The sequence below is a fragment of the Dendrobates tinctorius genome, unplaced genomic scaffold, assembly GCF_039654945.1.
Source record: "Dendrobates tinctorius isolate UK_male_01 unplaced genomic scaffold, ASM3965494v1 ptg000314l, whole genome shotgun sequence".
Lineage (NCBI taxonomy): Eukaryota > Metazoa > Chordata > Amphibia > Anura > Dendrobatidae > Dendrobates > Dendrobates tinctorius.
In genome coordinates, this window is record NW_027361981.1 from 2603559 (window position 1) to 2628332 (window position 24774).

General features: G+C 41.4%; 1 protein-coding gene across 12 annotated transcripts in view; it reads right to left on the reverse strand.

Moving 5' to 3' along the window:
* APBB2 (amyloid beta precursor protein binding family B member 2) overlaps positions 1-24774 on the reverse strand; it is a 432059-nt gene that overhangs the window by 109480 nt on the left and 297805 nt on the right. For 9 of the 12 annotated variants that reach the window (XR_012227058.1, XM_073561132.1, XM_073561128.1 and 6 more), the window contains 4 exons: positions 20845-20907; positions 20092-20177; positions 15510-15570; positions 2019-2165 (listed from right to left, as the gene is read on the reverse strand). Coding sequence is in view for 11 of the 12 variants with exons in the window: in XM_073561132.1 (XP_073417233.1) it covers positions 2019-2165; positions 15510-15570; positions 20092-20177; positions 20845-20907 (357 nt within the window). In the remaining variant the exon portion in view is untranslated. The remainder of the gene's footprint in view (positions 1-2018; positions 2166-15509; positions 15571-20091; positions 20178-20844; positions 20908-24774) is intronic. The other 3 variants (XM_073561136.1, XM_073561135.1, XM_073561134.1) reach the window with 1 other exon arrangement.

The following is a 24774-nucleotide window of genomic DNA, read 5'->3' on the forward strand; positions in this document are numbered from 1 at the left end:
ACCCGAACTTGAACCTGAACCCCATAGAAATCTCTCTCTCCTTGCGACCTGTAAAATGGACTTCCAGGAGAAATTCACTCCACTCAGGTTCACTCATCTCTACTCAAAGTTTTATGGATAACTATACCTGTCGATTCAGGAAGACGTGCAGCAGAATATCTATGCCGGCCTCCACTTCCTCTCTTTAAGATCTTAAAAGAGCCAACCTGTCATCTCATAACTCAGTAATGGAAAAGTCTGTCTTCATTGAATAGGTGGCTTGTGTCCCTTCCCCTGATGACGCCGTGGTGTATACGGCGAAACATGTAGAGGTGACTTGCTATTTTAATATGAATGTCCTGTTTAGCTTATTAATGATGGCACCCCGGGATGCTATCGATTGACATTTACAATCAATAGCTCAATATATATGCACAATACTAGCAAACTAGAGGCAAACTCTTTTAGCCATTCACTCTCTATACCCTAATTTATTTAGACACAAAATAACAGTTAAGTTTTATGGTCTGTTAGTGAGTGATATCTAGTGGGGCTCTCTCCCCTTTAGAGAGAGATATCTAGTGGGGTTCTCCCCTTTAGAGAGAGATATCTAGTGGGGTTCTCCCCTTTAGAGAGAGATATCTAGTGGGGTTCTCCCCTTTAGAGAGAGATATCTAGTGGGGTTCTCCCCTTTAGAGAGAGATATCTGGCGGGGCTCTCCCCTTTAGTGAGAGATATCTAGCGGGGTTCTCCCCTTTAGAGAGAGATATCTAGCGGGGTTCTCCCCTTTAGTGAGAGATATCTAGTGTGGTTCTCCCCTTTAGTGAGAGATATCTAGTGGGGTTCTCCCCTTTAGTGAGAGATATCTAGCGGGGTTCTCCCCTTTAGAGAGAGATATCTAGCGGGGTTCTCCCCTTTAGAGAGAGATATCTAGCGGGGTTCTCCCCTTTAGAGAGAGATATCTAGCGGGGTTCTCCCCTTTAGAGAGAGATATCTAGCGGGGTTCTCCCCTTTAGTGAGAGATATCTAGCGGGGTTCTCCCCTTTAGAGAGAGATATCTAGCGGGGTTCTCCCCTTTAGTGAGAGATATCTAGCGGGGTTCTCCCCTTTAGTGAGTGATATCTAGTGGGGTTCTCCCCTTTAGTGAGCGATATCTAGTGGGGTTCTCCCCTTTAGTGAGCGATATCTAGTGGGGTTCTCCCCTTTAGTGAGAGATATCTAGCGGGGTTCTCCCCTTTAGTGAGTGATATCTAGCGGGGTTCTCCCCTTTAGTGAGAGATATCTAGTGGGGGTTCTCCCCTTTAGTGAGATATCTAGCGGGGTCCTCCCCTTTAGTGAGAGATATCTAGTGGGGTTCTCCCCTTTAGCGAGAGATATCTAGTGGGGTTCTCCCCTTTTGCACTTGATTTATACCTTTGATTTATCTACTCCTCCCCAGGTCATTTGTTTCCTACTGCTTTTCGACATTTTACATTTTCATGTGTACTATTGATTTATGATATAAAAATTAAAATGACGACTACGCTTTATAGCAGTTTCCTACACTTAGATCGCACATAAGGGTTTAAGTTAATAAATGTCCAAGTTAGAGAGAGATAATTATACCCCTTATGATGATCTACCGGATAAGAGGAGGCCCGTATGCAGTTCTTGCACAAGAGGCCTCTGCTGCCTGTGACCATGTGTCAGCTATAGTGACTTCATGAATGTGATTGCAATAGGGAGGGTTAGGTGCTGCCGGGATTCCCTGGCTGCACTTCTCCTGCAGAAACAAAGTGATTGGGCATCATAATACAATGTCTCCAATAACGATCTCCCTAAACATTAAATGTCAAAACCTGTTGAAAATACTGGGTGCACTTAATATATATATGGGATTAACTTTCCAATGAAATATCACTACATTTATCTAGAATGACAGTGGCCATAGGTCTCATACTCACTGAGGGATCACATTACACACATCAGCTCGTGGTAAAGACCATTCACTATAGCCAATGGAGTGGACATCTATTGCATGGTGAGAGATAAAAGCTTACCTCTCCCCAAATGCCAACCGTGTCTCTTATGTCGTTCTTGCTGTATGACAGTTGTCTAATGCAGTTGTTGACTGCAACGCTGCTTTTCCCTGGAGCCAGGTCCTCTTCTGCCATTTCTACCCAGCCCAAAGAACGGACGGCAAAGCACTGTTGGAGAAAACACATTGTACAGTGAACAAAAGGGTCTTTTACATAAAATTCTCCCCATCATTATCATCAAGAAGATAAATCATTTCTTAATTGCACATTGAGCACGCTCCTGCCAACCGCTCAGTAATATGCAGGGATAGTTACAGAAGGCCAGTCACCAGGTCAAAAGTGGCCAGTCTTCGCTCTTATTTTATTCCTGCAGTTTCCCGAGTATTCAGTTTTTTTTGCAAATATGATATACAGTCTCACAAATAAGGGCCTGATTATTTGCTGCACATTTTTATGTTCTTTACCAAGTGGGTGTGACTTACAGGGTAATACTAAAGAGCAATCTAAAGACAGCCCCAGAGAAACATTTAAGCCACGACCCATTGAAAAGAGCCTAAAAATTGGCGCGAAATATAAAGGCCCACCTCTGGAACCGATTTACAAAAAAAATTCAGGGGACCAGCGAGAGAAAAATAAAACCCCAAAAGCTGTCCACTGTTGACTTGATGAAAGGTCCCTTTTAAGCAAGAACTGTCAGCTGGAGCCACTTTCTCTAGATCTCTGCTTTGTACCGTTCCTCGTTATTTCTTCTGGAAAGATATTAAGAAATTGTCACCATTTTTGTCATCAATAGGGCGTGCCCCGATACACTGCTACAACGCCACTGCTGATTGGATAAACAGTATAGAGACACACCCATTGACAGACAATGGAAACGCCCAGTGCCGATTTATTAATGTATTTCCACAAACAAGAATAGAAGCACAGGACAATGTAGTGAAGAAAAAAAATGCTCAAAAGTTGTTGTTTTTTTTTAAGAAAAAAGGATTTACTAAAAAAAACGGTGTCAAGAGAGAAACCGTACCGTACATTAACACAGGATAAAGGGAAGGTTTCAGAGTGGTGAGACTGTCTAGATCTCAGACATAGATATGATAGGTGGCTGATGCAGAGCACGGTGCTTTGCATTCATGTGAAAATAAGTGAACCCAGACCTCAATTTCTAAAATGAGTAAAATTAAAAATGCATGATATATACTCTTGGGAAAATATTCTACATCTGCAGGAGAGATTAAACTGACTGCATATGCAGTAATCTTCAGAAACTGGGCTATTCTCTCCCCGGAGTGGTCTTTGTCTATGGCATCAATATTTTCATTACTAGTAAAAGTCTAGCGGTTGCCCAAATATATAATAGGTCTTTGGTTTTGGACAATTCCCTTTGTTCTGAAAGGTCTTTGGAAAATAAGCTGATCACAGGGAGTACTGCTTGTGAGAGCCTCATCGATCATCTGCAATCAGTGAGGCAACATAACAGCAAGTGTTCAATTTCCCTGCAGCGCTTCCGCAGGAGAATGCAAGCATTACATTTAAATATCAAGGTCATGTAATGCACAGAAATGTTGGGTCCTCCATAGCAAGAGATGCTAATACACTGAGCCCCTACTATTAATTCCAGAAATTTGCATACATATGTGTTATTCTAATGTTCTGTGTACAACTATAATGCAAAACAACTTATAATCTAATTCTTATTCCTGGCTCGCTAATCAGATGACATTTCCTACTCTGATTCCCTCTTCCTCAGCTCACCGGAAAGTTATTATTAATGTGATGCAGTGACCCCTGTGAAAGCTAGGGGGCGCTGTATGGGCTTCCCATGACATGCATGCAGGCGTTTCCTTTATTGTGATAGGGAAATGGTGAACGGCAGGATTGTAAATGGCCGATATGTATCACAAGGGTGGGTGCCTTGTGATAGAAGCTGGAAGGTGTATTGATCAGCAGAGGTACTGCTGAGCATTTGTTACTGTGTATCAGGGAAGCTTCCAGGTGACTTGGTGGGTGGGACCAGTCACCTACAAACACACCCAGGGGCATGTGTCTGAACGCCCAATGTAAAACCTGTATGTGTGTGTTGGATAGGACCTGTAATGAGGTCATGACCATGTGATCCATACCTCACCTGTGGGTGTGGTTATGTACCGTATAATGTGCCTGAGGTCTGGTCACATGGAGGGAGAGTGTGTACCTGGATGGTTCAGGGTGCAAGGTCCTGGAGGGACAGTGTTGGGAGAAGGATCGGATCTCTGGAGCACGTGCTGCGACCTTGGACCTGGTGAGGCGTGAGTGTTTGAGGGGACAGACGTCCCAAATAGCACCCGCTGAGGCACTGGACCTGGTGGCCGGTGTGTTGGGAGACCCTGGGAGGAGGGTTGGATCCCTGAATAGCACCCGGTGAGGCCTGTGTGTTGGACGGTTCCAAAGTGGGGACGGACATCCTGAATAGCACACAGACAGGGCAAGTGTGTTTGCAGAGTCAGTGACGGCACTGCATTGGGGGAGCTACCGTCCGTCTGTGGATCTGGACTGTCAGGTGGCCTGGTGAGCAAGGCGCTATCCGGAACGGTGATCCCAGTTCGGCAGCTTCCCTGAGAGCGAGGACTACCAAAGAGTCGGCATCTGGAGCTCCTAAGAGGTAACCCCGGACAGGAGGAAATAACTGTTGGCGCTTGTGAGGTTCTACGAACGTTAATGAACTGTTTGGCGCGCGGTCACCCATGATCACTGGACAGAGAGGTCCAGCGTGTTTAGGGACTGCAAGGAAAAGCCATAACCTGTATTTACCCTGGACTATGTGTTAAGCCTGTGAAGTGTAACATGGCCTACAGCGGTTTATGATGTTTGAATAAACCAAAATGGACTGTATATGTGGAAAAGCCTGGGCCTGACCCTATTAATCTGCTGCCAAGTGAGTGTCCCCCAACACTAACAATATGCGCTACCTTACATTATAATTAAGGTTTCAGTGGTAGTATAGTTTGCATGGTTGACTGAATGAAATGTTACTGTATTATTTATCCACTAAAAGAACATATGAAAAATTAAAGTGCCCGGTGAAACTGTTCCTGGGTATCCCAACAGACAGACGGAAAACAGACCAGTCTCCGACAGCTGCCGCAGCGGTGATAACGAAATACGGCACAAAAACAAAGGAAACGAAAATTAAGCAAAAACATTGTCTTATTCTGCAGCCTGTCCTCTGGAAAGCGGGACGGGGCCACTGGAATTATAAATTAGCATTGCATGGCTTCTACAAAATATTAAGATAGAGACCACATCGTTCTAGAAGCAGACATGGTGTGGAGTACTCAGCATTTCTTGGAAGCAGCTGAGAAGATCCCTATGTACGAACATAAATCAACAAAAAGCAACATAACCAATATCTAGTCAACAGATCAGGGAAATTAATACCGTACTTTGTCGTCCATTTAAAGGGCTTGCTCAGGAGAAAAAACACAAAAACCAACCAACCAAAAAAAAAAAAAAACTTTCCCAGGATATCTCCACATTGTCCATGGTCTTTAGTTATTGAATCTCAGCCCCATTGGTTTGAATGAAAATCGCTGCCTTAATACATGTGAACTATGACGAAGGTTGCGCAACAAAAAAAAATTGTGTTTTTTTTTTTTTTTTTTTAATTCTGAGCAACCTTTTACCTATTGCTTTATGTGTACATCTCCTATTTGGACTTGGATGTGATTAGATAGTTGCAAACTGCAAATGAACCCCATTTGTCTGGAGGTCAGCATGAAGAAGGAGATAAAAGAAGTGGCAAAAATCAAAGTACCGGCGCCTGGCACCCCGACCCTATGCTCTAAATGATATCACCTATAACTGGCATCAATTCTGAACAATGTCATCAGTCACTCCATCAGGAAACAGTGGGGCTTACAGGGAACATTCATGGGCATCCGCCTTGCTGAGTACCAAGGATATGCATCTGCCGCCCTTACATGTGTTCTACTCCTAATCTACCATCAGTACTAACGTCCATTCTTTGGCCGATTCATTTACGTTGGGTGGTTCTGCCTCACAACAGATCAATTAGGATTTCAAAGTATAAATGGATAGACAAGATTCACTAAAGAAACATTTTTTAGGGCTCTATGACCCTATTAAGCCATGTGACGAATGTGCGTCCAAGCTTCAGTCACCGACACTGCTGCATATTAGAGCCTCGCTTTTAGTATTGGTCCTAGCGGCCGACATGTCAGAGATCAGCAAATTATCACTTATCCTGTATGTAGGTGATAACCTGTCCAGTTGGAAATAACCCTTTAATGTCCTCTTCAACAATGTCATAAGGCTAAAGGACAGTGAAAAAAAATGTATTTTTTTTTTAATCATTTAACTACAACTTTATTTTTATAACAAAACCATTTATCTAGATGACCAGGGGTAAACAGTAAAGTGCTCTTAAAAAAAAAGATAATTCTGGATAAACAATGTAAACTGCCTATGTAAACCTGCCATATAATGAAAATGAACTTTGTTATATTATACAAAAATATTCAGCGCAATACTGCCCTCCAGTGGCTTCTTTATGTGTTTTACTGACGCTCAAAAAACTGCAAATTCTTGAAAAGGGATCTGCAGTACAATAGCAAAATTTTTTTTTTTTACTATATATATAAAATTGCAATCAAAATTATTCACGTTGTAAAGCAGGTTTATTAGTACAATTTATAAACTTTCTGTTGCTTGGAATAAACCAATCAAACAATTTACAGTATTGTAATAAGAGTTTTTTCCGAATTAATCATATAATGCCCCATTTAATGACAATCACAGAATTATGTGACATCCCTTCATGACAATCATCCACATAGTAGAGGACCTATGCCTGTTATGACCTGCTAATCTTCTGAAACCAAACATTTGGTGGACTGTGAGGTATGCTTGGGATCCTTGTCCTGTTGGAAAGTCCAATGATGCCCCAGCTTCTTCACAGAAGGCATCACATTTACTGCTAGGATTTCATGACACTTGATTGAATCCACATGCTGCAGGTTTCCACTGCTAGAGGAGGCAAAGCAGCCCCAAAGCATCACCGAGCCACTGCCATGCTTCACTGTAGGTATCACTGAGCCAACACCATGCTTCACTGTAGGTAACACAGCCACAACCATTATTCACTGTACGTATCACTGAGCCGACTGATTATGCCTTGAGGAAGAACGCTATTTGCATTTGAAATGCATCACCATGTTGTGTTCCTGTCCCCTGCTTTCATCCATATGGATTTTTTACATTTTCTTAACGTGGAAAAATATTTTATCGAACAAGAAGCTGGAATTACCCTTTCTTTTTCTCCATTGAACACTACGCCTGTCAGAGCGCTACTCCTTGCTTTTTGGACATATTGCGGTGAGCTGGTTTCCCATTTTGTGTAGGTGGAGACCCCGATTCCATCGATGTGTTACTTAATGGGCTGCTCTTTGTAGTTTTGATAAAATCACTGTTTTATCAGCAGGAGATTATCACTAGGGGACTAGTAAACTTGCTGCCATCTAGTTCTCCATATTCATGAGCTCTGTATAACCCCACCACTATTTGGCAGCTTTCTGCCTATGCACAGTATAAGAAGAAAGCTGCTAATCAGTGGTGTAAGCGGGGTTATACAGAGCTCAGCATTCCGAGCACTGCTAGATCTGCAGCAGAGAAATTTATCAAAATGACAGCAGGCAACTTTGGACTATACGTCCAGACTGATATTATAGGCAAAGGTCCAAAGAATATTCCTAATCTGCTGTGATAGATTGTATTAAAGCACATCCAATCTCAGCCATAGGAGAGATCCAGACAACATAGTGAGACTGGAGTTTTAGGAGTGCTCCGGCTTTCAAACCCACATTGCTCCTACGCTGAACATTGTACAGCTGAACTATATCATTACTACTAGGTATGTAGTCACCACTTTTGGTGCCATGGCCCATAGGTCGTGCAGCATTCATTTAAACAAACCCCTTTCTGCTGACCAATACATACATTTTCTAATCAATTTCTTTACACAACTCTTCAGGCATCAGACGCATGACCCTTGACTCAGGAATGGCTGTCCTTTGCCTAACTTCACCTGCCCGCATCACCCCTTTTCCTTCCCACCCCCTGTTTAATAATAACAGACACGGTGGGCTTGTGTGAATCAGCCACAGCAGCCTTTATTGAACAACATTAAAGGGGTTGTCCGGTCTAGAATAAAAAGTTTGCTGTCACTCAGTGAGGAGTCGTCGCTGTCTGCTCCGGGAATGCAGGTCAAGTATCTAGATATGCATACTCCCGGCCAGAACCCGTCTAGTAGGCACAGCCTTGCTCAATACACTTTAAAAATATTAATACTTATTTTAACATATCATCAATTGACCTGAATATAAGGAAAGGGTCTTCGGAAGTTCAACAATTAAAACCTGGCACCATCAGCTACTGCTCTTTGCCTCCAACTAAGAGCCACGATATTCGGGAGCCCACCTGCTGAATGGTGCCCCATAAACTGCCCCTCTAAGACCTTGGCCCAGTAGGGACCTTGAGTATTTTTTTTACTCCTTACAATGGAAGCGGTAAGGCTACCAAATGGGTCCTCAATCCTCCTTTACCATACCACCAAATGTCTTTCCAAAGACCTGTTTCCGCCACCTGCCATAACATGATGCTTCTCCCCGATCAGCTGCAACATATCCAAAATTTAACCTTTAAACCTCCAGTACCTCTAACATTCAATCAACCTTAGAGGGAGAGGATGGGATGCTGATCCACCAACAGACTGCCCATGTACCACCCAGGCAATCCTGTACAGTCAGCTCCTACAACCAAGCAGGTAGGACCACGTAATCTCCGCACTCCCCTAATCCCCCTACTTGTCTATGTAGGCCCTGCCTACTGCCTCTTATAATGCCATACTAGTTTATCTCATAAACTGATACCCCCCAAAATACTAAGGTGCTGGTATACACCCTGGTCATGTGACCCTTCCTTTTAGCCCCTTTGGGACACAGCATGACCCTACCTTTCTATCCTGGAGGAAAGACCCTACCATGGACATTAGGACTGGTAGTAATTACACCGTTTTATTACGCCATACTTGTATCTAGCACACTGTACAGCTTTATCCATCTTGCGTGACTGACTCTCAAGAGAACAGACGTCGACATGAGAACTGTTCCTTCTAGTGACCGGAGAGCAGCTGGATGGCACGCTACGTTGGCCTCTGTCAACACGGGAATTTTTCTTTTAAGGAAGCCATTGACAGAAGTTATTTGAAGATCCTGCCAAAGTTGGTGAGGCTATCTTTCATTCCTTTTTAGGGCAAAGGCTGTCATTATGGTAGCAGACGCTTACTGGTAGGGTGCCAACATTATCTACGGCCATCCTAACAGTATACCTGCAGACCTAAACAAAACGTAAAGATGACACTACAAGAGGTCCTGGATCTACAGCAGACCGCCTGACGTAAGCTGTGTGTATATGGTCCTGGTATGATTTAGTTTGGCTTCTGTAGGATTTCACAGCCACTTTTTCTTTACCTGTATTTCTACAGCTGGATTTTCAGTGCCATGTATCTGATTACAGTGTTAGTCCTCCCTATAAAAAGTTGTGTAATTACAGAAATAATCCCGGATTCTGCTCTTGTTTCTCTACACCATGACAAATTGGTTTATTTAAACCCGAAACATGGCGGCTGCTGCATTATTTATCTGCAGTCCCCTTCGTGGCTGGGAGCGGATTTTCATACGGTGTGTGGCACGCTGCCAATCCCTGGCTGCACACAACCAATTTTTAAGCACCGCAGCGTCCCAGTCACTGCCACAGACTTCCCTAATGTCAGGACATCCTGCCCTGTAGATTGTATGGGGATCGTAGCAATGACTTAATCAGCCAGAGGTAATAAAAAAAAACAATTCAGGGTATGCAATAAAACGGAACTGTTAAAAGGAGTTTCAAGGTTTTTTCAAAAGTGTGCAAAAGAACAGGAAACGTGATAAAAGAAGGAAAGCACATTACTAATCGTTTGAAAGCCCCTTACTCCAGTTCCTAAGTTCTGGCGGTCCCTACTGACTTCAGTGATCACACCAGAGGCCAGTTACTAAGTCACAAGAACGATGGATAGGATGCCATCATTTATCAGCAGGAACCACAATAGTGGCATAGGATTTTATTTTTAAAGATTACCTCCCTCTTACCCCCCGATTGTATATGACTTTGCTCATTTCCTCTTGTCCATGCTTTAAATAAGCTGCCTATTACGTGACATGTAAGCCATGAAAGTGATGGAAGACTCAATACAGAATGCATTCGGCCAGTGTCGGGCTGAGGTGCCATTGCCTTTGGGGGCCCACTGTTCAGCTACAGGCAAATATTACATTACCCTCTGTTACAAATGTACCTCTGCTTCTATAGAATATAGGCTGGATGGTTTGTTTAATCAATATTCAGATGCCATCTTTGTCTGTCCATAGTGTATCAAGAGTATTGTACCAATTACTGCTCATATAAGGGATTTGGGAGTGGCCTACCGGTGGATTTACCTAGAATCATAGAATCATAGAATCGTAGAGTTGGAAGGGACCTCCTGGGCCATCTGGTCCAACCCCCTGCTCAAAGCAGGATTCGCTAAATCATCCCAGTCAGATGTCTGTCCAGCCTCTGTTTGAAGACTTCCATTGAAGGAGAACTCACCACTTCTCGTGGCAGCCTGTTCCACTCATTGATCACTCTAACTGTCAAAAAGTTTTTTCTAATATCTAATCTGTGTCTCCTCCCATTCAGTTTCATCCCATTGCTTCTAGTCTTTCCTTGTGCAAATGAGAATAAAGTTGATCCTTCTCCAATGCGCCAGTCCGAACCTGCATTTGGCCCGAGTGCAACAACAGTGGCCAAACTACTATAAAAATATTCAGCTATGTTTTTGAACAATGAACATTTATAACTACTGACTTTTATCTTCATTTCATTAGACAGAAATTCTATAGGAAACTATGATAAGATCTAATGGACCAAATGTGGATGACATGGAGATATTTTTTAAGAGAAGGACGATATAAAATAGTCTTACAAAATCACCATTTTATTTATACAGTAAAATTTTTAGGATTTACAGTGTTTTTTTTCTACAAAGGTTTTAAGGAGCTCAAGGTGGCAGGAAAGACAAGATCTTTGTCAACCTAGAGTTTCTTCACGAGAACATCACAATTGATAGTGATCTGACATGACTGATATGACAATGTACGGCAAATTATTTAGCAACTAAACATTATATATTGTTTATTTATTTGCAATCTGTAAAATTATGTTAGATCGTGACGCTCACATATCACTGACCTTGCATTAGCTGGCATGTGTCCTCCCCTTGATTTAATGTACTACTACTCTATGATATCAGTTGGCACCATACCAGCTTTGCCAATCACTAGCTCTTAGCAGAAGTGATTCCAGTTCTAAAAGGGGTTATTCGACTCTTTCTTTTCCCCATTATAAAACATTCAAAGCAGCATCTTTCAAATTACTAATTTTTAAAATTTGCTCAAATCTGTGCGGAGCTGGTGACGCGGTGCAAGGACGGCTACAACTTTTTGTGAAACTGATGAAGTTCCTTCCCCGCTCCAGATTTTAGGGTTTTCCCTGATGGATGAGCATGCAAGATCTTGCATCTTCGACAATTTTCTCCAAAGCCGAATTGTATTTAGGCCTCAGCCCATAATTGGGAATTTCAATGGAAAATGTAGTGATTCTCACTCGTGCAGCACAAATGCATTGAAGACGACTGTGGATGATGAAGTAGACTTTATAAAGTAATAATTGGCTTGGGTATAGATATAAATATCGGACACTTCTGAGTTGCATTAACAGAAGCATAGAGTCTAGATCACATGAAGTAATTATCCCCCTCTATTCCTCCTTGGTCAGACCTCATCTGGAATACTGTGTCCAGTTCTGGGCACCAAATTTTAAAGACGACATTGAAAAACTGGAGCAACTTCAGAGAAGAGCTACCAGGATGGGGAGCAGACTGCAAACTATGTCCTACAAGGAATGGTTAAAAGATATGGGAATGTTTATCTTGCAAAAAAGAAGGCTAAGAGACTTAGCTGTCTACAAACATCTGAAGAGATGTCACAGTATAGAAGGATCATCATTATTCTCATTTGCACATGGAAACACGAGAAGCAATTAAATGAAACTGATAGGGAGAAGATACAGATTAGATATTAGAAAAATTAGTGAGGGTGAGCAATGAGTGGAACAGGCTGCCACGAGAGGTGGCGAGTTCTCCTTCAATGGAAGTCTTCAAACAGAGGCTGGACAGATCTGTCCGAGATGGTTTAGTGAATCCTGCACTGAGCAGGGGGTTGGACACGATGACCCTGGAGGTCCTTTCCAACTCTAACATTTTATGAAGTAGATCTGGGGCTCATTGGACATTCAGCCTTCATTTAAATATGAAGCAGAACATTTTAAAACTTCCATCTGTGAAGTATGCAGCACGGATCAAGCAAGGATTTAGAAAGGTGTTCAAATGTATTGGTCCTAGAGTGGGGTGGGACCAACAGACGTACTGGTAAATCCTGATGACAGTGTTCCTTTAATTATGTGCTGCAGTAGAGATGGTGATGTAATGAGGTGTCTTGCTGAGAATACAGCATTCCTACCAGTAATGTCTATAGCCACAAGGTGGCAGGAAAAGCCCGTGTAGTATGAGCAGAAAGCAGCAACTGAGCGTCTCACTACTCTCCATCTTCATCTAAATTTGCTTTTGCTACAGATTTTTTATAACGAGGCAACTTTGTCAATGTATCGCAACTGTAAACCTGGTGTAAAAGGATCATTATCTAGGATAAGGAATTCCTCAAGAAGTTGCAATACATTTTGGCTCTCATGATCTTACTTCGCTACACAGTATAATCTAATGATGGTCGCGTTTGATAAATCTTTTTGATGGAACGTCCTGCACAAAAATAAAACTGGGGAGAATTTACTAGGCAAAATTTCCAAGAATTCTGTCTCAAAAAGCACTAATAAACTGGAATACCTGTCATGCCTCAAAGTTCAGATGCGTTTTAAACACATTTTAGGTCTTATTAGACAGTTTGTTAAGCGTGGTTGTAAAATGAGTCAGTTTTCTTAAAGGATCGTGTCATTATTTTGACACAAAAACTTGGTGTAGGAGAAGCTAATGAAGAGGAAAAATGTCCAACTAGAAGTAGAACAGCTGTAAAAAAAAAAAAATAGATTGGTAGGACCCAGTACAGCAGCCAGTCGGTAATTCGTGGCTGTTGAATGGGAGACTTCAAGATTGCCTCCTACCAATCGGCACCCACAACTCTTTGATAAGCCAATGTGGCACAATATCACATGTGCGTCACACTTAATAATGACATTGCGCCAGAATGGCTAATCAAAAGAATAGTGATTGAAGTTGGAGGTAGTTCTCAGGGCTTCTGTCTAGAGACAATAGATTTCTGACTTCGGTGATGGATCTAATCTTCCAATTTGATTTGCACATTCTCTAAAGGCCCCGTCTCACATAGCGAGATCGCTGAAGCGTCACCGATTTTGTGACGCAACAGCGATCTCGCTATCTGTGACACATAGCGGCGACCGCCCCCCCCCCCCCACCACCGGATATCGCTGATTGTGCTTGAATGACCTGAGCCATTTTTTCATTCTCGGTGTCCAGCTGGCCAGCGCGCATCGCTGTGTTTAATGCCGATGAGCGACCTCGTTGGCAACGCAGAACTCAGGGACGCAGGAGGGAGTCGTCTGAAAAGCTGCTGTGTGACAGGGTCCCAACGACCGCCGAGGTCGTTATACGAATCGCCGTCGGATTGCTGCGTCGTTGAGTAGATCTGCCTGTTTGGCAGCTTACTAGCGACCATGTAGCAACACACCGGCGATCCTTACCAGGTCGTATCATTGTCGGGATCGCTGGTGCGACGCTATGTGAAATGGGACCCTTAGAAGCACCAATATAACATAAATCATGCATGTCTGTGATAAATTGGGCCTATCTTTTGGCTAAATGGCCTAAATTTATTCTGTCTAAATTGAAGACCGTATTAAAAAAAAATCTGGCACACAATATTGTGATCAATGCAGGACTTAAGGTCATTACACGGGGATTCTCTCTTTAGTATTCTTTAAATCTGTAAATCATACATCATCGTAGCAATCAAAATAATATAAGGTATTGTACTATAGTAGGATTTACCCCTAGGCACAGCAGTCCTGTGCCCATAGAATCCCCTGGAGGAATGGCATCTGCTAAAGCAGTGTTTCCCAAACTCCAGTCCTCACGGCCCCCAACTTTTCATGTTTGCAGGATTTCCTTAGTATTTCACAGGTGATGGAAGTATCATCAAGGCATCAGGAATTCTCTCACATGTGTAACACTATGGAAATCCTGAAAACATGACCTGTTGGGGTCTGCGAGGACTGGAGTTTGGGAACCACTGCGCTAAAGGGTATCCATCCACATTAATACAATGAACAGCATACAACATGTAGAGTAAGTACTCCAAATTCTGTGGGAGTATTAGCAGGACACAATGAGAAGGCTTCAGAGGGTGTTTGATGTTGAGTGCTCCGCAATGTTTTCATTTAGTAAGAGTAGATACATATTTTAAAGTCATATATAATGGAGGTGGGAATCCAAAACATATATGGCTAAAGAGTCATATCAATCCAGTTCTACATAAGAGAGTATATCTGTTTTACCATGTTCCTTTATTAAGGCTAGAGGAGCATGTGTTCCAGTCAACCACCCAAGTAAAGAGACGAATACCTTGCCCTCTCGTTCAAGATCTAACCCTATGGCACCGTAGGAACACCAACACAGCTTTTCCTTATACAAAGTATGATAAATTACAAGTCAAACCTCTCAAAATGCAAATTCAACCCAATAATCCAATAACATAAACCTTCTACTGAAAGTATGCTAGCAATAAGTATGGTCAAGACAGAAGAGACTTGCTTGTACGCTGTAACCATGGAGCCATAAATTAAACTACACAGCTGCATACAGTACATAGCTATACACAATTATAGTATAGAACTATTTGAAATCAAGACTTTTTTAAAGTCTTCATTTTTCTTTACTGGCGCAATTAAGAAGTGGTTGCGCAAGAACAATTACCGTCCAACAGCAAGTGAGAAATCTATGCAACATAGCTTTGCTTTTGTGATTCTAATTGAAACATGGCTCCAGAAATTCATGGAAAATATGGATCTCCTTTGTAGTAGCAATTCAGAGGGGTTTTTTTTAAATTATTTGCTTGCACTTTTTTTTTTTTTGCTCGCACATGGTTGTTGGGTTTGTATGGCTGTTTTACCTTTTCTTTTTTTTATAATTAAATTGTTCTTTCTTTCTTGCACATAACTAGCATATACTACTACTCTATTGATTTTAGAAGCAATTGTTCTCCATTTAGAGCTCAGATGAATCAAGCATTAAGTGCAATGTGCAATAATAATTCACAATAACAATGTGCAATAAGCAGTTGTTCGGTCACCACCAACCTTGGCTTCAGGGTCACTGTTGATGCTGGATGAGTCATCTTCATCAGACTGAGGCCCATTTCTAGAGAAAACAATAAGTGATCGTAAGTTTAGCGTGGAAATACTGCATTACAACAAAAGGGATTTAAAAAAAGATTAAAAAAAATCATAAAAAAAAAAATGTACTAGCTACAGTGGCATGTGAAAGTTTGGGCAACCCTAACCCATGTTATTGTGAAAAGTTAAGCAAAAGGAAGATGAAATTGTCTCTAATGGTCTTTCAATTCTTGTTTGAGGGATTTTCTCCCATTCTTCCTTGGAAAGTTCTCTGAGATTCCTGGATCGTCTTGCATGTACTTCTATTTTGAAGTTTAGCCACAGATTTTCAATTATGTTGGGATCCGGGGACTGTGAGGGCCATTGTAAAACTTCCAGCTTGCGCCTTTTGAGGTAGTGTATTGTGGATTTTGACATTTGTTTAGGATCATTATCCATCTGTAGAAGCCATCCTCTTTTTACTTTCAGCTTTTTTACAAATGGTTTTCTGTTTGCATCCAGAATTTGTTGAAATTTCATTGAATCCCCTGTGCCATTGACTGCAACACAACCCCAAAGCATGTTTCACTCCCATGCTTAATGGTTGGTGAGATGTTCTTTACCTGAAATTATGTGCCCTTTATCTCCACACATACCTTTGATCATTGGAGCCAAACAGTTCTATTTTAACCTAATCGGTCCACAGGACTTGTTTCCACAATGCATCAGGCTTATTTAGATGTTCTTTTGCATACTTCTGATGCTGAATTTTATGATGAGGACACAAGAAAGGTTTTCTTTTGATGACTCCTTCCTGAAGGCCATATTTGTGCAGGTGTCTCTGAACAGTAGAACAATGTACCACAACTCTAGAGTCTGCTCTTTCTTTCTGAAGGTCTTTTGTAGTCAAGTGTAGGTCCTGATTTGACACTCTAGCAATCCTACGAGTAGATCTCACTGAAATGTTGCTTGGTCTTCCAGACCTTATCATGACCTCCACTGTTCCAGTTAACTGCCATTTCTTAATTACATTTTGAACTGAGGAAAGGGCAACTTGAAAATGCTTTGTTATCTTCTTGTCGCCTTCTCCTGCTTTGTGGGCCTCCACCATTTTCAGAGTGCTAGGCAGTTGCTTAGAAGAACCCATGGCTGCTGTTTTTTGGCACAAGGTGAGAGGAGGCTGGGTTTTTATACAGCTCGGAAATTTGCATCACCTGGCCTTTACTAACAATGATAGTGAACAAGTAATAATACTAACAGGCTAATTAAGATCTGAAACCTAGGTCAAGATAATTTCATCTTCACCTTGCAATATCAGTAATTTTGACCTGGGGTGCCCAAACTTTTACATGCCACTGTATCCAGCTGCTTTGCACAATTCTTCCATGATTCTTTTATACAAGTGTTCAATAATCTGATATAAACATGGAGTTAGGCTGGTTTCACATTTGCGTCTGTGTGCGCAGCGTTTGCTCCGCATCAATCCGCATGTGTCATGCGTACATATATTTAACATGGTGTACACAGGGACATGCACGCTCATGCTTTTGTGTACGCATGCGTTGCTTTGTGCAAGATGTTGCATTTTTTGAGGCGTCAAAAGTCCGTCAAATATGCGCAAGCATGCGTGCGTAAAAAAAACAACGCATTACTGTCTATGGGAACGCATACATACGCAATGGAAAAACGCATACAAACGCATGCACAGCAGCATTTTTTCCCGTCATGCGTAAGATGATGCGCATAAAAATCGCTGCGTAAACACGAGTTTTGGCATGCGTACGATACGCTGCAGACTCAAACGCTAGTGTGAACCTAGCCTTATATGGTTATAGGACTGCACTTGCCAAGTACACACACAAACAAAATTCATGGTACCCTTCTGTTAAAGTAAGAATGGGACTTAAATCTGTGCAGAGTACAATGAATTATCTTGACTATCAAGGCATGCTGGAGGGAAATGTGCTGCCCCCTGTCGGAAATCTTGGTCTCAGTCACACGTCATGGGTCTTGCAACAGGATAATGACCCAAAACACAAAGCCTAAAACACCCAAGAATGGCTAAGAGGAAAGCATTGGACTATTCTGAAGTGAATTCTATGAACCCAGATCTATATCCTATTGAACGTCTGTGGAAGTAGCCGAAACCTGCAGTCTGGAGAGGGCACCATCACACCTGAGACAGATGCAGCAGCTTGCTCATGAGGAGTGGGCTAAAATACCTGCAGACTAGGGCAGAAGTCTCATTGACACTTACAGGAATCGTTTGATTGCAGTGATTGCGTCAGAAAGGTTGTGCAACAGAATATTAAGTTAATTGTACCATCATTTTTGTCAAGACCATTTTCACTAGTTTTTTATATTTTTCTGCTGAACCACTATTCAAAAGCAACATCTGATTCTTCTTAGTTGATATTCATTAAATTTAATGTGAAAGTTATTTTAGTGACCATTGCAAGATTTTCTTAATTTACCTGAAGGGTACCAGTAATCTTAGCCATGTGTGTATAAGTGCAAACCAGTGACCAGGAACATTTACTATACATAAAAATATAAATTTTGTTTTTCCCCTTCTACAGCCCCGCAATAAAAAAGAAGAAAACGACATCTAAAAAACTGTACTGTGTGGACTGTTTTCTGGCTTCTTTATGTGATGTCAATCACGTACAGAACCAGTCTGCGTTTTTCATTGGTACTTTTCGAGCTGTAACTTGGCATAAAGCAATAAACCGATAAGAAGCAATAATATAAATACTCTGGAGGTTAAACAATATGGGACAGATCTGTGAGTAGTGAGTTAGGACAATGTTATAGCTGCACTTTGCGCCTAGCATACAACAAAGGGTTATTCTCAGAATCAAAAATTATAGATGGGGATAACTCAATGACTGATGGGAATTCCAAATTCAGGAACCCCTTGTGACCCCCTGAGCGAGCCTCTGCAGAGCCCTGTCTGACTGGAGCGCAGGCGCGCCTGCTCAACTTCCCCTACATTTATTGTCTATGGGACTGCCAGAGATTTATCTCTATTTCACAATACCTGTATGTATAAAATGGCTTGTCGGTGTAACTTGCATAACTCACAGAAGATTTAGGGGGTTTTTTTTATAATTGAGGATCTTGCAGGTTAAAAATGTCCAACGATGTAAATATGTAAAATATTTGTCAATCGGTAGTCATTTAAAATCCTGTTTACACAGGTTGATCACGCTTACGATGCGCACTGAATAATCAGTAATACATTTTACAGGGCGCATAGGCTGCCATTTTTCTCGTCAGCACAGGACTTGTTTACACAGGATGATGTGCTGCAGAGAGTGATGATCTTTTGAGCCAGCCAAAAGATCAGCTCACCTGATGAACGAGTATTTTGCTCATTCGTCAGGTGACTGGAGCCTGTTTACACAGTATGATTATTGCAAAATCATCTTGTTTACAATCATCAGGCAGTGAAAATGCACCTTACAGAGTGAACCTTACAGTTAAAATGTACATACCATTCCCTCTCTACTCTAACTACTTTATTTTCTTTTAGCCTACTTCCATTTTGATGACATTTCATTTGAGAACCAAGTACATGCTAGGATACTGAAACAGGATGTCATCAGGTGGCAGAGACTGTAGTCACTGAGCATGCGTTGGTTGTCAGTTCTGACATGTGATCAGTATAAGCTCCCTTGTCACTATGCAATATTTCTTTCAAAGCACAGTGGCAGTGCGATCCTTCAACTGGCTCCAATTTGAAGTGATGAGTTGGCAAGGGAGCACACTGTCAGTGCGCACTGTAAGGAGAGAACACGGCGAGCAGAGACCACCCCCGCCCCTGAAAGTGATTGTTTCAGTGGCAGGTCTGGTTCCTGTTCATTTCATTCTCTCCTTACAATGTACACCAACAGTGCGCTCTCTTGCTCTTATCAAAGTTGGTGAGGGAACGCACTGTCACTGTGCATTAAAAGTAATATTGTACAATGACAAAGGAGCTCAGACTGAGTGGACAATGCATGCTCAATAGAGCAGGGACTAGCCCAGCCCCTGAAATGAAGGTCACTGATGACGCTTCGATTCAGGGTGGGGACGGAGGCTGTGGCAGTGACTGCAGCCTATGTCACTTGATGACGTTCCATTTGGGTATACCAGCAAGCACTGGTATAACCCAAACAAAATGTCATCAAAATGTAGGTAAAAATAAAACATAAAGCAGTTACACTAGAGGGACGGGTACAGACTTTTTAAGTACAGTATATTAGAATAGTGTTTAAATTATTACATTAAATAGACATTTAGGGTTAAAAATCAATGTAATTGTAAAGCCATCCCTTTGAGGTGTTCCAGAGACATTCTGTCTCCCCATCTCAAAATGTCTCAATGAGGGATCTCACATTGGTTTTGTAAACCACATATCCTTGCGGCCAACACTCTATCCCCAAAAGAAACAATTCTAGTGTAAAATTCAGAGTTCTTGATAGCAGGGTCACATATTTTCTTTTTCTGAAACATTTCCATCCGTAAAATAAGTCAATGGCTTTATTGCAGTATTCAGCATACAATACGTCAATCCATTCCTTGCCTTAATTTTAGAGAAGCGTAGCGTAAGGTAGCTCCCTCAAACTCCTTCAGACTTGGATCCGGGTTGACTGTGGCGGCATGTAAATCCTACAGATAAACACACTTGACATTAGAATACAAGTAGTCATCAATCGCTCAATATGACTGTGAAGAAAGTGGGAGGTGAAGACAGTCATCCATATTTAGTAGTAAGGACTGAAATAAAACAGGGCCATGTGTGGAAGCAAAGCAGAAGGAGGCATATTCATCAAAAAAAGCCATATATGCCCCACATGAGATAGAGATCAGTGTGTGTATATTTTCCTATATGTGAGTAATTCATCATGCGGTGATAAATCTATCATTGTCTGAAGTAGCAGCCCCAGCGGAATAACATTCATGTGACATAAAGAAGGCCATTTGATGAATATGCTTCACACAAGCCCTGGTTTGCATTGAGGCATTGTAAATATGGCACATGTTTCCCTCCAAGCAAAAGCAGCATACATAAGAAGACTGGTTAACAGATAGGGACATGCACTTTATGCTGGTGAGGTTGTGATAATCTATCTACCAGTCTTGGCCAAGCATCGAACAAAAAAAAATGAACCATTGAGTAAAAGTAAGATTCATAGTAGGAACTCTGGAGCAAGAGCCCTGCGCTTGCTTTGTTCTAGTTCGCCTGCTTTATGAATGGTAATTGTGAAAGTAACAGCCACTGCCATGCAAACAAAAAAGAAAGGTTACACGTTAAAATGTCTGACCAAATACTTGCCTTCCAAATGTCAACATTTATCTTTCCCCCATTCAGAACAGCAAAATCACTCCATGGCTGTTTCTAGGCATACAATTATTCACAAGGTAGAAGCACATTCATAGAAAAAAGGGGAATAAAAAAAAAAAAAAAAAGAAAAAAAAGAATAAAACAAAAACAAACACAAGACAATGTTGTTAGCAAATTTTTACTGGGTGAGTTTAGGATCAGTATCGCTGTAATGGGGAATTATCACAAGACTTTACTGAAATATGTCGTAGCTATTGTTCATCGGTTCATTGTCACTGTAAGCAAACCGCATTCCAATGACACATCCCTGCGGGCTACAGCAACGGCCACTGATGGCTTTCTTGCTTACACAAGCTGCATGCTTGAATTATGGGTAGGCTATAAATGTATAATAGAAGTGGAATCCACCAAAGGGATCTGTATATATTGTATATAGAGATCAGGTCAAATAAGTATTGAACAAGTCAACAATTTTCTAAGCAAATATATTTCTAAAGTTGCTATTGACATGAAATTCCGATGTCGGTAACAACCCATCCAATCTGCACGGGCAAAGAAATCAAACCATAGATATCCATGAACTAAGTTATGTGTAATAATGAGCAATGACACAGGGGAAAAGAATTGAACACATGAAAAAAGAGAGGTGCAAAAAGCCATGGAAAGTCATAATACCAGTTGAAATCTATCAGTATTTAGAAAGCAATCCTGCCACTTCGTGATAAATAATATCAGCTTGTTCAACTGATGGCCTATAAAAAGGTGTCTCATTACAAAGGTGAAGCACAGGAAACTTCCCATGATTGGTAAAACCAGCGAGCTGTCTCAAGACCTTTTGTTGCAAAAATTACTGATGGCATTGCTTACAGAAGAATTTCTAAACTACTCAAGACTCCAGTGAGCACTGTTGGGGCCATGATACGGAAAATACAGCAAACACTTCAGTTCCTGAAGGTTTCATGGGCTCCTTCTATGAACTTTGAGCTTTAGTTCCTTCTATAAGTTTTCTGTTGGATTCAGGTCTGGTGATTGGTATTCTTGCTCCTGTGTTGCCACCATCTTAACTATATGGGTCCGCTGCATCCTGAAAGGTAATCATCTCTGCCTTTTTTGCTGTATTTTCTGAATTTTTGGAGGATTTTCAAGTCCTCTTTTTGTGCTATTGCTGTTTAGGGCCATGATACGTAACATCATTTCACCATTAACCAGCAATGACCAGGTGCTCCCAACAAAGATTTCAGAAAGGGGAGTGAAAAGAATTATCAGAAGAGTTGTCCAAGAGCCAAGGACAACCTGTGGAGACCTACAAAGACCTGCAATCACCAGGTACAATTGTTTCAAAGAAAACAGTAAGTATTGCAATCAACCTCCGTGGCCTGTATGCAGGCTCAACATGCAAAACTCCATTGCCAAACAAAAAGCATGTTCAAGCATGTTTAAAGTTTGCTCAACAACATTTAGACAAGTCTGTGAAATTCTGGTCGAATATAGTCTGGTCAGGTGAGACCAAAATTGAACTCTTTGGATGCCATAATACACACCATGTTTGGAGGCCAAAACCACTATACCAACAGTGAAGATTTCACAGTAGGTGGGAACATCATGGTGTTGGGCTTTTATTTTCATCATACAACATTGGCAAACTTCATATGATTGAAGGAAGGATGAATGGACAAATGTACTGAGGCATTCTTGAAAATAATCTGCTGCCATCTACCAGGATGATGATATGAAATGAGGGTGGACAGAAAATAAAGCAGCTAGAATGGCCAAACCAATCACCAGACCTGAATCCAACAGAAAACTTATAGAAGGAACTAAAGCTCAAAGTTCATTGAAGGAGCCCATGAAACCTTCAGGAACTGAAGTGTGTGTGTGTGTGGAAGAATGGGCCAAAACCCCAGCTGAGCAATTCATACGACTAGCTTCTCCATACAAGATGCGTCTTGAAGCTGGCATCGCATTATCAACAAAGGTTTGTTTTGTTTTTTTTGTTTTTTTACAAAGTATTAATTAAATTTCAGTAAGCGTGTTCAATACTTTTTCCCTGTGACATTTCTCATTCTTACACAACTTAATTTATGGACATCTATGGTTTAATTTCTTTGCCTGTGTGGATTCGATGGGTTGTTACCCAAATCGAGTGCAAATTTCATGTCAATAGCCTTTATAAATATATTTACTTAGAAAATTGGCGACGTGATCAATAGGAATTTCACCCGTTGTATAAAGACCAGGGGGCATATCACATATTCCTTTCAATGGAGAGGTGGTACGAATTCCAAAACAAATGAATGGGAATTCTAACTATTTCTCAACTGACAGCCAATCCAGCATAAGGAGACTGATAGGCCATGCAACGCTCCTCTTGGAATTTAAATATGCAAAAAGCCTCTTGATAGGAAAAGGGTAGGAATTCTAGCGCCTATTGGAGTAGTAATCCGAAAAGCCAACACTGACCATTTATCAAGCCTTGCCACATGACTTATGATGAGAAGCCAAACCAGACAACACATTTGTTTGCCACTCATCAGTGCAAAGCAGGAGACCTGATTTGGCTGGGTAAGAGGTCTCTGTAGCAAAGCTCATTAAAGGGTTGATATTAACTATTAGAATTGCTACATCCAATAGGTGGCGCTAGAATTCAAGTCCTCCTCTCTGAAGAGGCTCTGTGCATGTTTAAATTCCCAGGTGAGCATTGCATGGCCTTCAAGTCTCCTTACCCAGGATTAGTACTCTCCACAAGGAGAAATAATCCCCATTAGACCCCCCCAGTCCAAGATCTCCAGAATGAGGGATTCTCTCCTTAGTTTTTCTCCTCTAATAAACGAGGCTCTTAAATAAGTGGCCCCTCTCAACACAAAAAAAATCTGTTTGTATGTTCATTAAAGAGGATCTGTCACAATGTATGTATAAACCAAATACATTATTACATAGCTCTATATTAGACCTGATGAGGCTTGTGTACTTACTGACAAAATATATGTCAAAATGGCCATATAATGCTTATTAAATTAAAATATTTTTCCTCCTGATATTAATTGTATTGCAGTATCTGCTGACAGATCTGCTTTAATGACTTTATATAACAGAGGCTAGGTTTATATGCCCGATGTTTTCTCACTTGAGGAATAAAGTGGCATATCATCTTAAATTTTTTTTTTATTTATTAAATGCAGACCACAAATTAAACTTAAAGCCTTATGATACTTTCCATTCTACGCATACATGCACACAACCAATCAACTTCATCTTGAGTTTCTCTGTACATTGTTTCATGGAACCCAAAAAATTTAAAGGATCTGCTCGAGATTAGAACAACATGACCACTTTCCTTGAAAATCATCACCACTTCTGTCCATAAATTGTGCATGGCATTGCAGTTTATCCCCATTCACTTCGATAGAGCTGAAATGTAATACCATACACAGTCCATGGACATACGTGGCAATGTTTTTGGAAGAATGAAGAGATAACAGATATAACGTGTTTGCTTGGGTAAACCAAATTTCTATAGATTTCAACAATTTAGTCTGGGGGCCTGATCTTTTGCCTTTCAAGCAAACATCAGATGTCCAGATATTTTTGGATAGAGTGAGTAGGTGGTTCTATAAAACATTAACACCATTAAAGGGTTATTCCCACATGATTCCCTAATACTTAAGCGGGAGTCACACATAGCAATCTCGCTAGCGAGATCGCTGCCGAGTCACAACTTTTGTGACACAACAGCGATCTCACCAGCGAGATCGCTGTGTGTGACCGCGATCAGCGAGTGGCCCCCCTGCCGGTATCGCTGATCGCTGCAAGAAACCTCTGGACATATTTTTCGCCGCTGGTCTCCCGCTGGCCAGCACACATCGCTGCGTGTGACAGGCGGGAGACCAGCGATCAGCTGTAAAAAATAATAAAAAAAAAAAA